Genomic DNA, 14,515 nt, shown 5'->3' with positions numbered 1-14,515 from the left:
TTAATTCTAAATTACAAGGTAACGCTCCTGTATGTTATTTAGATTAATTCAAGCCAAGCAATTCTGGGTCCGTGGGGATAATCAGGTCACTGCGCCCGTCAGCCATGTGCAGTTGTCTGCTGCCGAATATTTACTACAAAGAGGCTTTTAGCGGGGCTCATCTGGTGACCCACATAGTGTTTACAGAGGCATATTCTTATATGATTGAATGTTTCTGGAATGTAACCCTTCAAGATGAGATTTGGGGCATTGTTACCTCTTAGGCAGTGAATACATCCTGGACCCACTGACGGCAGTGTCTGCTGTTATTTGACTATTTCATGTTGGAGACACAAGGCAGCCGTCCCATGGCAGCATCTATGTTTTATACTCTTTATTTTGTCCATAGTCTTCATTATGTCCATATTTCAAACCGATTTAGGGTCAAAAGTTACTGAATTCAGACCACTATCTCATTTAAGCTAATTTCTATGGGGAAAGCAAATAGTACTTTTTCTCATTTTATTTTTTCTATATAATTACCCTTTGACCTGTGTGGATTCATAAGGTTGCAGTCCTTAGAGGTGTGTCTTTGAATAGCCACAGTGGCAAAACAACTTAATACATTTTACACTATGTATCTTGTGTGTTTTAATAAATAGATTGTATGTGGCAAAGGTTTTAAACAAAAACATTTGTATGGGCTCATCTAGCAGCACACACTCAATGAAAACGTGTTGTCCAAGTCTTACAACACACTACACCAGTATACTTCTCAATGCCTTCATCAAGATGGTGAACTTCTATATGAACAAGATCTCTAGGAAAATATGATTTGAATATTCAAGTTCTGTTTGATGCACATTTTAAAATGCTCTACTTCAGTTTTGGGAGCTTGGTGCATTCTGATTTAATAAACTAATAATACAAGTAGTTATTTTCCATTGAAGACTTTCTATTCCTATTCCTATTCCTTTTATTTTAAGAACACACGCAAGGCCACTCCTAAAATTAAAAGCTACTAAGAAGACTATTTCTGCCATAACAATGGCCGTTTATAGAACAATGATAGATGCCTTGAAACTGTGCAGTTCATGGAAATAATTTTTATTTCAGTGTTCTCGTTTTAATAAGCCTTTGCTGTATTTTTAGATCGATTGATCTTGGAAGTTTTTTTTCCATGCATTCTTGTGCCAGTTGTGACCCATGTGAAATGAAAACCTCTCCTTTTCAGCCATGACCAAATTTGGCTGAATTTTATCTGCTCCCTGGGGAACCTGAAATTGTTACAGTAGATAAAGCAACCAAGCTTGTATAAATAATTGTAATATAGCAAATTTAAAGGCTTCTCTCAGCAGAGCCGAATTCCATATCAGAGAGAGAGGGAGACGGAGAGACATTTTATTGTCTGCTGCTTTTTACACTTACATACCATTAATGTGATAAGACGGTAAAGTCAAATTGGATCAGATCAAACTGGAGCTTGGAATTCAAGATGTAAAACTGTATTTTTGTCTTTGATAAACCCAAGTTGACTATGCCCCATCAATTTTTCTCCATTAACCATTTTATCATTAAGAAAAAGTAAAACAAATTCTTAATGAAATGCAGCCTTTATGTATTTTCTTCGGTCCTCTTATAATTTCAAAGATGTTCTGTTGTGGCTTTGGAACTTGTATTGTGAGGTGTGAAGCCTTTGATTAAACAATAAAGTAAATAAACCCATACTGGTTACTTTGTATGGAAATAGTGGCATCATGTGTATTGTAGAGTATATTTTGTATATAAACATTGTTTTTAATTTTCATTATAATTATTTCTAATTTTATTTCAGAAGATAGTTTGAAGTGAAGTGATAAAATAAGATGTTTACATTTTTGGTATTTTATCTTTTTTTCCATTATCCTCTGAAAAACATACATTGGTCACCATTTGTATTTATTTATAAAAGAAATATAAGCTAATATTGTTGTGATACATTAGAAATCGTATGAAGCAATTTGAATGTATTTGCCAAACTGGCTTGTATTGTGCCTGCGATCCCTTTGCACCTCATCTTTGAATACTGTAACTGTATGCTTTGAGGATACTGTATTTGTTTTGCCTTCAGATAAAGACACCATCAGTAAAATAAGAGACCTGCGCATGAAAGCAGAGGATTATGAAGTGGTTAAAGTAATTGGCAGAGGTGCCTTTGGGGAGGTACAACTGGTAAGTTATACATCTTTCTCCAGCAATTACTTACTTATTTAAAGCTATTCATCTCAAATTGGGGATCTTAAAGGACTAGCAATAACATCCTTCCAATGTTACGTTTGTTCACTGCTAATCTGTGAATGAAAGGGGTAGCCACTCTGAGGCATTGCCCTGCTCCACAAGATGGGCAGTTGAAAAATTACCTTAATAATTACTGTGCTTTTCAGTTATATAATGGTCACAGGATGGCACCTTATTCCAGTATCTGTTTGTAAAGCAAATTTACTGTACATGAGTCCCCTGGTTAGGATGATAACAGGTTAAAGCCATAGTCAAATATCTGTTGATAAACTCGTTTGTATGTTTCATATATAAGTACTATTTTTTTAATATAAACTTATTTCACTCTTCTTTGCAGGTAAGGCATAAGTCTACAAGAAAAGTGTACGCCATGAAACTCCTCAGCAAGTTTGAAATGATCAAGAGGTCAGATTCGGCTTTCTTCTGGGAAGAGCGAGACATCATGGCCTTTGCTAATAGCCCCTGGGTAGTTCAGGTACAGCAACATTTTACTTTCTGTACACTTGCAATCTTCATTCCGTGTATTCTGCTTCAATAGTTGCTATTTTTATCCTCTGTATCCACAACAGACTTCAGGTTGGACTATGACCCGTTACCACCTATAGCAACCGAGTGAGAAGTATTTGTGGAAAACACTTAGCAACTCGCAGAAATGAATCAGAATGTAAAAAGCCTTTGTTTAATGGCCAGTCCAATATGTTTTGGCCATTTACTTCTTCAGTACATTTAGAATGAAATCAAAGGGAGATGGCAGTATAAGGCTTTCAGCTGATTGTCTTGGCATTCCTAAAATAAGGAGAACTGACAGATCTAACCAAAGGCTCACTGCTTCACAGCAGTGAATGTGGTCAGTCTGTCAGCCACAGCAGGAATGAAGCTGTCAGTATAAGCAGCCAGCCAAGAGAGCTGAGTGTTCTTAGTGGCTATGAGAGCCAGGTAGTCAGCCACTGTGAAAAAGCATTTGAAGATCTACACTGCAGCAGCAAACACAAACTGTGTGAAAAATGCAAAAAAAGGGAAAAGATTAAAAAAGACAAATCTCCAAGTCATAATTAACTCTCTCCCAATCATGTTGCATAAAATGTGTTTATCTTGCAACACTCACAGATTAAAACAAGCCTTATGTACTGTATCTCTAAGCCTAACCCAGCAAACAACAAATCAATACATACAACTAAAGTGTTCAGCTACGCAGGAGGATAACTTAAAAATGTATATTTTTGTGCAAACATAGGTTTATGCTTATTACAGTTCATGGCCCTGATTTTAATTTATTTTTAATTTTATCAATCCATTGTAAACACTTCTTGCACAATAACACGTTTTGATCTCGTCCAGCTCTTCTATGCTTTTCAAGATGACCGCTATCTGTATATGGTGATGGAGTATATGCCAGGGGGTGACTTGGTCAATCTAATGAGTAACTACGACGTGCCTGAGAAATGGGCCAGGTTTTACACCGCCGAGGTAGTGCTTGCCCTGGACGGCATCCACTCCATGGGCTTCATTCACAGGTGAGGTGGCCTGACAACAGCCACATTGGCCTTCTTTTAGTGTAGACCAATGGTACCCCATCCTGGTGTTGTGACCCCATTTGTGTTTTTTTTTCCTTTGTTTTTTTTGTAAATTTAAAATGAAAATTTTGATACAATTATCAGTTTAAAGTTTGAACCACATTAGCATACATAGTTTGACCATGCTGAAATTGGGTCTCGCAGACTATCAAGTTGGGAAGCCCTGGTCTAGGCCTTGGCTTGTTTATAGCTGATTCCAACACATTTAAATGTAGCCTATATATATTTGTTTTACTTTAGCTGGTTTCTAGTGTAGTAAGTTAAATCAATTAAATGTAACCATACTCTCAATTCCTTATTTAATAATATATATACATTTCTATTCAGTGTGAATGCTATTCTTTCTAAATAAAGGCAATGAAGAACTTCAGAGGAAGGGTGTGAATACTTTCAACCACAACAGTTTACTTTTAAAAATGCATTCTAGAAAAATGTAAATACTTCATTGTAATGGTTTTGCTGTATATGATTCCTTGTTGTCCTTGATAGTTGTTATCCTCAAAATATTGTCTTTATTCTGCAATTTAAAGGGGTGTGTGTGTCCCTGTTTTCTAATTGAAGCTATTCATGGGGATAGTTAAATATAGCTGCCACTAAAATTCTTCAGAATCTCCTGGTCTGCTGAAGTTTTCCTTATGGGGCATGACTTGTCCTCTTGTTAACATTACATAATATGAAATAATAACAGAAAAGGAAGCAGTGGGAAGAATTCTGTGTATAGATTTTATTTACAAATTTAAAGGTGTCTGTGTATAAACTTGGCATTTCTCTTGGTTATAAATCCAGAGGCCACATTGTTGAGTTGAATGTTTCTTATGGTGAGATTTCTGTCCACTGTCATCTTGGCACGGGTTCAACCACGGGTTAAAGGCTCATGTCAGCTTTAAAGGACTGGAGACAAATGGCAAATGGTTATCTCAAAGGCCATAATGTTAACTATGTAAATATTTAGATATTCAGATTTTTTGTTTTCCATTTTTCGCTGCATCATTACATTTGAAAAATGCATAATTCTCGGGACTTATTTTACAGAGATGTGAAGCCGGATAACATGTTGCTCGACAAAGCTGGCCATTTAAAGCTTGCAGATTTTGGGACCTGCATGAAAATGAATCAGGTAAATCAATAAAAAATAAAATGTGTGAACATTTTCATCATTAACACATTTGTTTTTCACAGGTTTTCTGTTGTGTTAAACCATTGACCATGCCCAATTTCATATAGTATTCTCCAATAGTCTTTATTTTATTTATTTGCCATTATGGTTAGGAGTCTTTTATCAAGTAGGTGTGGAAGTAAACCTTAAAAGACTGCATTAATATCAGAATCCCCTCAGTTCTGATGTATTGTGCGTGCACAAGTAACACACGCATATATTTTAAAGAAAATGCTTATAGATGTATTTATTTATAGGTGCTTAAAACTGTTGAAACAGAGAATTGAAGTTCAGGGTTTAGATTTTTCTATTTTTACCTCAATTCATGAAATGACAGTGAACTTGAAAGACTGATTTCTTCCATGTTGTAATTTTCTCATGTTTGGTGGATGAAGGTCTGTATTTCTTGTATTCCTCATATGGAATTTTTAAATGGGTTGATTCTTGAATTAAGACATTCCAAGACATTAGCTATTATTATTATTTATTTAGCAGTGTGTTTATATATATATTGGGAATCATTGGACTGGAGTTAAAGATAGCATTGTATGAGCAGTGTTTGTGTGTTTCAGGACGGTATGGTACGATGTGATACAGCAGTGGGAACACCTGACTACATTTCTCCAGAGGTACTAAAATCGCAAGGAGGAGATGGTTACTATGGCAGGGAGTGTGACTGGTGGTCAGTGGGAGTCTTCCTGTATGAAATGCTTGTAGGTAAGTAATACCTGAAGTGAAGGAGCACATTTATGTGTATGCTCATGTATTTGTGTGCACATGTGTAAACGTATAGCAGACTGTTGTTGGATATAGGTTATCTGGGATAAATCCTGGGAAGTTGGTGAGGGGCGCCCTTACTGTGGGCAGGTGCCGAAGCTTCTTAGAATATTATGCAATGTTGATCTCTTTCAGGCAGTTCCTCATGTGCCAGAAGCCACTTTTATAAGAAACTAATTGTCAGATTTAAGTATTGGATAGAAAGTGAAAAATGTTATTTCACCACAACCTGTACCTGAACTGTTAATGGAGAAAAAATACAGTACATGGCTGTATAAAATGTGTTGTTGTGTGCCGTAAACATGTCTTGCAGTGAGGTCATAATAAATACCTAGTGAAATGGTTTTGCACTATATTACAAAGGCCAGGAGAACAGATTAGCTCCTGTAGAGGGAGAAAGTCTGGGAGCAACCTTCAGTGCCCAGCAACAGCACAGGGCTTCCTCAAAGAGGCATACCATATGTTTGTGTATTTGTTTAAGGGTCTTATATGTCCATTGTTCTAAATGAACTGTTTTTTTTGTGTCCTGTGTGTGTAGGAGACACACCTTTCTATGCAGACTCACTGGTGGGAACATACAGTAAAATCATGAACCACAAGAACGCCCTGACATTCCCAGATGATAGCGAAATCTCAAAAGATGCAAAAAACCTTATATGTGCTTTCCTGACTGACAGGTAAGGAAGGACAGAGACAAACCAGACAAGCAGAAGCTGTGTTTCTAGGAAATCTGAAATTAACAAGCGAGAAACATGCTTAATAGGAAGTCTCTGGGTTATTCACAGAATCTATTTAATTCTGCTTCTCCATCCTTCTCAGAACACAGAGCGTTCGTGAAACAATTCAATGTTTATTGGGAGTATTTTGTTAATATTGCACTATTGAATAATGCCAAGCATTTTCCAGATGTCGCAATATATTTTAATGAAATGGTTCTTTGCTACAGAAATTCTAATCGCTCTATAAGCAGCAATTGGTGACAATGCCTGATATATTTATTTGATACGCATTTCTAATACTGCTTTTTTAGAGTTCAGCCAACATTTGTATTTGAAGCAGTTTGACACCTTTCTCTTCACTGCTGCTTCTGTTTTTCTACAGGGAGGTGCGATTAGGCCGCAATGGAGTGGATGAAATCAAGCGGCACCCTTTTTTTAAGAACGATCAGTGGACGTGGGAGAATATTAGAGAAAGTAAGTCAGTGTTCTGTTGGAGGACCTTTCCTAATTTGGTCAGTTTGATTTTAGTCCCTTTGGCATTCCCACAGCATACCGAGTAATAAACCTAAAATGGCATGGTATAGACTTACTTGGGCTTTGCTACTGTATGCAAAGATGAAAGTTGTAGTACAAGAGTGATCAACATGCAGGACCTCGATATATTACTGTCATTCTCAAATCTTCAAAGATTTGGAGAAAACCTTAAAAGTTATTTAATTCAGACAATATGTAAACCTGATGGTCAAGTATCGGGTCAACCTCAGTGTTTGTCTAGGCGGATTTGAAACTTGGAATACCTAGACCATTCTTTACCTTTGCTTAACTAGAAATAGTAAACACATTTAATGATGGTTTGTCTTTATATAAGCAGACTTACAGACTGACTGGTTTGCAGATTTAGAGCTGTACAGTTAAATAAAAACTAACTTTGGGATGATTTCTTGTCCCTATAAGGTAGATGTTTTAAACATTCATTCAACTCATGTTGCCAAAGATCCATTATTTACAATGTTTAACCATCAAGGCTTTCTTTGTTATAAATATAGAGAGCCCAGGCCACCTGGAGTAGTCGGAAGAACATGAAAACACCAGCTGGAAATCCTAGGTTACATTAACGTTGATAGAAAGCCCACATCTACACCCAGAAACACTAGCTTACAGACGGCTTAGCAGGCATGGCTGCAAATCGACAATATTGTTTTTGGAAGATGTGCTGAAAGCTCAGTTATTTAAAGTTAGTAAAATTCAGCAACTCCAATATCTTGTAAAGTGTATCCGAGTGTAATGGTTATTTTAGCCCAGCTGAAGTGATACAAAAATGCATTACATCGAATGCCGCTTTTGAAAGTGGAATGTTCAAGGAAGTTTGAGTGTCTCTGATTAAATCTTTGGGGGTAATAATGCTCATGTGATGCTGAGAAAAGGGACAGTGGTTCAGTGTCTTCCAGCAGTAATTTAACTGCATATTTCATTCATAGTTTTTTTATTTCTATTGTTTGTTGTGGTACTGCATAGAGTTAGGAAGAGGATTTATTTAAATTTGAAGAAGTACACATGCAGTTTATTGAGAAGAATAACGATTACATTTGCAAGCTGCACAGCTTCCTGTATCTGTCTGGTCGGTATGTGTCCTAGAGATCTACAGAGACCACTGCCAAAAAGACTTGGGAGTGTATATTTGCAGGATGTGTCAAGAAAAGCAAACACAACAATAAATATAAAAGAAACATGACTTAATGAAGGGATGTAGCAGATCTGAAGGGTTTTGCTGGAATGGACAGAATTAAAGCATTCTAAATCCAGTGGATAGTTAAGTCTTTTATTGGGTTTACATGAATTACTATACACTACTGAAGTCAGCAGTTTATGTATATTGTCAGTCTGTGGCACCAGCTGTCAAATCTAGTGTCGGCCCCACTTCATGGTTTGAAACGCGAGGAAGACCAGCTGATGCTACAGTAACTGTTACTTTGGCATTACTTAAAACAAAGCATTTTATAGCATTCATCATGTATCATAAATGTATCTCTCATTTGCTGTAGGCCATACACTTCCTGTTAGTCTTGTATTTTAAAATTCGCTTGTTCATTTGAAGATAAAATGATTGTTTCACATACGCTCAAAAGAGCATGTTGTTTGCCAACTCTCACTTTGTCGAAATGATTTATTTTTGTCAAACCAAAATTGTAAATGTTGTAAAGGTATTGGGTTTATCTGATTTTCTTATTGGCTTATACCAGGTATAAGGAGTAAACTTGCCTGACAGAAGTTTGAGAATCAATAACATTATCTACAGCTAGAATGGGGGCATCAGGAATTGGTTTCTGACATGCAGTCCAAAGACAGATCATGCATAACTCCAATCTCACTGGCAAAACCTTTGCAAGTATTTGACAATGTATTGTAGTCCAAATCGTTTTGTTTATAAATATATACTCAGTACTGTGTAAAACATTTAGGCAGGTGTGACAAAATGCTGTAAAGTAAGACTTCTTTCAAAAATAGACATGTTAATAGATTATATTTATCAATTAACTAAATGCAAAGTGAGTGAACAGAAGAAAAATCTATGGGTGTGACCACCCTTTGCCTTCAAAACAGCATCAGTTCTTCTAGGTACACTTGCACACAGTCAGGGATTTTGTAGGTATATAGTCAGGTGTATGATTAAACAATTACACCAAACAGGTGCTAATGATCATCAATTCAGTATGTAGGTTGAAACACAATCATTAACTGAAACAGAAACAGCTGTGTAGGAGGAATAAAACTGGGTGAGGAACAGCCAAACTCAGCTAACAAGGTGAGGTTGCTGAAGATAGTTTACTGTCAAAAGTCATACACCATGGCAAGACTGAGCACAGCAACAAGACACAAGGTAGTTATACTGCAAGGTCTCTCCCAGGCAGACATTTGAAGGCAGACAAGGGTTTCCAGATGTGCAGTCCAAGCTCTTTTGAAGAAGCACAAAGAAACGGGCAACATTGAGGACCGCAGACACAGTGGTCAGCCAAGGAAAGACGCATCATGTTTACTTCCCTTCACAATCAGAAGATGCCCAGCAGTGCCACCAGCTCAGAATTGGCAGAAAACAGTGGACCCTGGTACACCCATCTACTGTCCGGAGAAGTCTGGTCAGAAGTGGCCTTCATGGAAGACTTGTGGCCAAAAAGCCATATCTCCGACATGGCAATAAGGCCAAGTGACTGAACTATGCATAAAAACACTGGAACTGGGGTGCAGAAAAATGGCAGCAGGTGCTCTGGACTGATGAGTCCAAATCTGAAATATCTGGCTGTAGCAGAAGGCAGTTTGTTCGCCGAAGGGCTGGAGAGCGGTACACGAATGAGTGTCTGCAGGCAACAGTGAGGCATGGTGGAGGTTCCTTGCAAGTTTGGGGCTGCATTTCTGCAAATGGAGTTGGGGCTTTGGTCAGAATTAATGGTCTCCTTGATGCTGAGAAGTACAGGCAGATACTTATCCATCATGCAGTACCATCAGGGAGGCATCTGATTGGCCCCAAATTTATTGTGCAGCATGACAACGACCCCAAACATACAGCGACAGTCATTAAGAACTATCTTCAGCGTAAAGAAGAACAAGGAGTCCTGGAAATGATGGTATGGCCCCCACAGAGCCCTGATCTCAACACCATCGAGTCTGTCTGGGGTTACATGGAGAGAGAGAAGCAACTGAGGCTGCTTAAATCCACAGAAAACTCTGGTTAGTTCTCCAAGATGTTTGGGCCAACCTACCTGCTGAGTTCCTTCAAGAACTGTGTGCAAGTGAACCTAGAAGAATTGATGCTGTTTTGAAGGCAAAGGGTGGTCACACCAAATGTGGATTTGATGTAGATTTTTCTTCTGTTCACTCACTTTGCATTTAGTTAATTGATAAATATGATCTATTAACATGTCTATTTTTTAAAAGCATTCTTACTTTACAGCATTTTTTTCACACCTTCCTAAAACTTTTGCACAGTACTGTGTGTGTGTATATATATATGTGTGTATATGTGTATGTATACACTCACCTAAAGGATTATTAGGAACACCTGTTCAATTTCTCATTAATGCAATTATCTAACCAACCAATCACATGGCAGTTGCTTCAATGCATTTAGGGGTGTGGTCCTGGTCAAGACAATCTCCTGAACTCCAAACTGAATGTCTGAATGGGAAAGAAAGGTGATTTAAGCAATTTTGAGCGTGGCATGGTTGTTGGTGCCAGACGGGCCGGTCTGAGTATTTCACAATCTGCTCAGTTACTGGGATTTTCCCGCACAACCATTTCTAGGGTTTACAAAGAATGGTGTGAAAAGGGAAAAACATCCAGTATGCGGCAGTCCTGTGGGCGAAAATGCCTTGTTGATGCTAGAGGTCAGAGGAGAATGGGCCGACTGATTCAAGCTGATAGAAGAGCAACTTTGACTGAAATAACCACTCGTTACAACCGAGGTATGCAGCAAAGCATTTGTGAAGCCACAACACGTACAACCTTGAGGCGGATGGGCTACAACAGCAGAAGACCCCACCGGGTACCACTCATCTCCACTACAAATAGGAAAAAGAGGCTACAATTTGCACAAGCTCACCAAAATTGGACAGTTGAAGACTGGAAAAATGTTGCCTGGTCTGATGAGTCTCGATTTCTGTTGAGATATTCAGATGGTAGAGTCAGAATTTGGCGTAAACAGAATGAGAACATGGATCCATCATGCCTTGTTACCACTGTGCAGGCTGGTGGTGGTGGTGTAATGGTGTGGGGGATGTTTTCTTGGCACACTTTAGGCCCCTTAGTGCCAATTGGGCATCGTTTAAATGCCACGGCCTACCTGAGCATTGTTTCTGACCATGTCCATCCCTTTATGACCACCATGTACCCATCCTCTGATGGCTACTTCCAGCAGGATAATGCACCATGTCACAAAGGTCGAATCATTTCAAATTGGTTTCTTGAACATGACAATGAGTTCACTGTACTAAACTGGCCCCCACAGTCACCAGATCTCAACCCAATAGAGCATCTTTGGGATGTGGTGGAATGGGAGCTTCGTGCCCTGGATGTGCATCCCACAAATCTCCATCAACTGCAAGATGCTATCCTATCAATATGGGCCAACATTTCTAAAGAATGCTTTCAGCACCTTGTTGAATCAATGCCACGTAGAATGAAGGCAGTTCTGAAGGCGAAAGGGGGTCAAACACAGTATTAGTTTTATGTTCCTAATAATCCTTTAGGTGAGTGTATATATATATATATATATATATATATATATATATATATATATATATATATATATATATACATCCATATCCATTAATCCATGGATGTTTAATTTATAACTATTATTTTTGTACATATCTAAATACTAACTCAAACATTTGATCAAGTAAAAGACAACAATAAATAATGCATATAACTGCTAGTAAAGGGTTTTTATTCTTGTTTGGCTGAATAGTTTTACAATAGGGCAGTGCATTGTAGGGCTGTAGTCCTTCCACATTCCTCCTCAGTGTCTTGTCCTACTTGCATGTCATTCCCAGCAGCTCTAATTCCAGCTTGTGTTGTTACAGCTGCAGCCCCTGTCGTGCCCGAGCTCAGCAGTGACATTGACACTAGCAACTTTGACGATATCGAGGAGGACAAGGGAGATGAGGAAACCTTCCCCATACCAAAGGCTTTTGTTGGCAACCAGCTACCTTTTGTGGGATTTACATACTACAGCAGCCATCAGTAAGTCTGCCTTCAGTTTGCATGAAGCAAAGAAAACATCCTATTGGTTATATTTAATTTACAGTTACTACCTTTGATTGGCAGTTGTAAGGCTAGTTTTTATTTTATTATTATTTTATTAAATAAATGACTGGTTTTCAAGGCAGTACAAATAACGTATGTGTTTGTGTAGAACTTTAGTTTTACAGTGTAGTCTTTTCAGTGTGTTTTCCCTTCAAATGAACTAAAGTGTGTTTAATATAACTAAAGCACTAATGGACATAGTGCTGAGAAAATGTCTGTAGTCAACATATACTGATTTCCCCTTTGTTTTAGATGGCCGTATATTTATCCATTGCGTGAAAGAGATGGCATTCTAGCTTTATGTAGGAATTTCCAGCATGTGAATGAAATGAAATCTCTTCATTCCATTTGGCCAATGTAATTTGACCACTTTAAAACTAACCACTGCCCACAACTATTTAATATGGGGGGTAAATAAGGAATTGTTTTCAGTCTCATTCCTCAGTGTTTGTAATCTGGTCAAGCAGAGTTCACAATAAATCTTTGACCAAAACCACAATTACACACCTGATATGTGATCGTGACTTTATGTTCACCAAAATCATCTTTCTGGTTCTGTTCATTAAGTCTCGCAGGGGAGGGGAGAGGTATTATGAATTAATCTGTGCATGCATATGTGGATCTGCAGCCTTCCATATATTCCCTGCAGTTATGTTTTTGACATGAACTTATTGATAAGGCAGATCAGTACACCAATTAGGTTAAAATGGAAAACATTGAAAACCATGGTCTTTCAGGTTTGTTCGTGGCACCAGCACCAAGTCAAGTGACAAGCGAAGCAGTTCTGCCAAGGAAGATAAAAGCCATGTAAGTATGTCAGTCGACCATAGACATCCCTCTACTGTATTCATCTCAAACAACTGAATATTCAAGCACTGTTAAACCATTTGACCCTTATGCATCTGTTAATGAGTTTCATGCCAGCATCAGGTGAAGTTAAATTTATGAATGAAACCCTATCGTAAAACAAACTGAAAATCTGTCTGTTGATCAAGAAACGTTTTCCTTTTTTCCTGCAGCTTGAAAATCTTCAGAAACGGATTTACCAACTGGAGGAGCAACTCAATAATGAGATTCAGATGAAGGAGGAAATGGAACAGAAGTGCAGGTACAGAATTTAAGATTCATATAGAGCCTAGCAAATGAATTTGTTTATAATTTTCAGACAAAACTATCTGCTTTTTATTTTCTTCTATAAAAAAAATCTATATTCATGGTGTTCACCTAATGAAGGCTTGCTGCTCAAAGCTCAGGATGAGTTAATGGGCTGTCTAGGTCACAATGTGTCAGGGAGGAGAGTCAATCTGATGTTTTTATAGAGCTTTGCAGGGCTTGAATACAGTCAAAGAATAAACAAAATACAGATTAATGTGTTTCATATAATTTTTTTTGATTATATTTAAATAACTCAAGACAGTTCTAACAGGGACTTCCATCTGTTTATGCGCACAAAAATCACAAATAACACAAAACACATATCTTCGTTTTACTTTTTATTTCACATCCGGTTAGTTGTTTTGTTTCTCAGCCTCTTTCCAAAATATTTTTTATTGTCTTATTTCTTAAAGTCAGAATAAACGTTGCAGTTACTGCCCCAAAGGCAAACATAATGTAAACATACAATAAATATTTGAAGCTGTTTTCAAAGAGCCTTTTACCATCGCTCAAATACTGAGTTAGTTTGCCTTTTGTTAGTCACCAAATGAGTAATAACTGGAATCTTTAAGAATAGCCTTTTGTTCTGGGTAGAAGCAAATCCATTCATCTTTTGAGACTGTTAAGGGCTTCCTTTTGGTCCTGTGCTTCTCCAGACTCATTCTCAGTGGATATAGAGGAATCCTGGCCTTAGAAAGCCCAGTGAGGTCAGGTGTCTCAGTGGGGTAGTTCTCTGGGCTGCTATGTAGCGGAAGTCACAGATGAAATGACTGTAGTGGTCTGATGTCTTTCTGACCCCTATGTGTTCATTAATCTACTGCTTAAAGCCAGCTTACTGTTTTTACAAAAGTTCACAGAGACTGAACTAACCTCTTTCCTATTAAAGCGGCCTGTCCAGTTGGCTGAGGCAAGACTGTTTTTGCTAACATAATGAGGGTGCCCACTTTTCTAGACTGTCCATGATGCTACCTGCACAAACATGGCAAAATGCACTACACATTAGGACAGTGGTTCTCAATCCTGGTCCTGGCGGAACACCGACCCTGCTGGTTTTTGTTCCAACTGAGCTCTCAATTACT

The 14,515-nt window shown here is 38.0% G+C and overlaps 1 protein-coding gene across 1 annotated transcript in view; it reads left to right on the top strand.

Annotated features, from left to right (window-relative positions):
- rock1 (Rho-associated, coiled-coil containing protein kinase 1) overlaps nt 1-14,515 on the top strand; it is a 68,668-nt gene that overhangs the window by 31,487 nt on the left and 22,666 nt on the right. The window contains exons 3-12 of the mRNA XM_066719229.1: nt 2,090-2,190; nt 2,594-2,731; nt 3,595-3,770; nt 4,863-4,947; nt 5,559-5,703; nt 6,302-6,440; nt 6,865-6,956; nt 12,059-12,218; nt 13,019-13,088; nt 13,301-13,389. Coding sequence (XP_066575326.1) covers nt 2,090-2,190; nt 2,594-2,731; nt 3,595-3,770; nt 4,863-4,947; nt 5,559-5,703; nt 6,302-6,440; nt 6,865-6,956; nt 12,059-12,218; nt 13,019-13,088; nt 13,301-13,389 — 1,195 coding nt within the window. The remainder of the gene's footprint in view (nt 1-2,089; nt 2,191-2,593; nt 2,732-3,594; nt 3,771-4,862; nt 4,948-5,558; nt 5,704-6,301; nt 6,441-6,864; nt 6,957-12,058; nt 12,219-13,018; nt 13,089-13,300; nt 13,390-14,515) is intronic.

The sequence above is a fragment of the Amia ocellicauda genome, chromosome 2, assembly GCF_036373705.1.
Source record: "Amia ocellicauda isolate fAmiCal2 chromosome 2, fAmiCal2.hap1, whole genome shotgun sequence".
Taxonomy (NCBI): Eukaryota; Metazoa; Chordata; class Actinopteri; order Amiiformes; family Amiidae; genus Amia; species Amia ocellicauda.
This window is presented reverse-complemented; position numbering and strand designations above follow the sequence as displayed.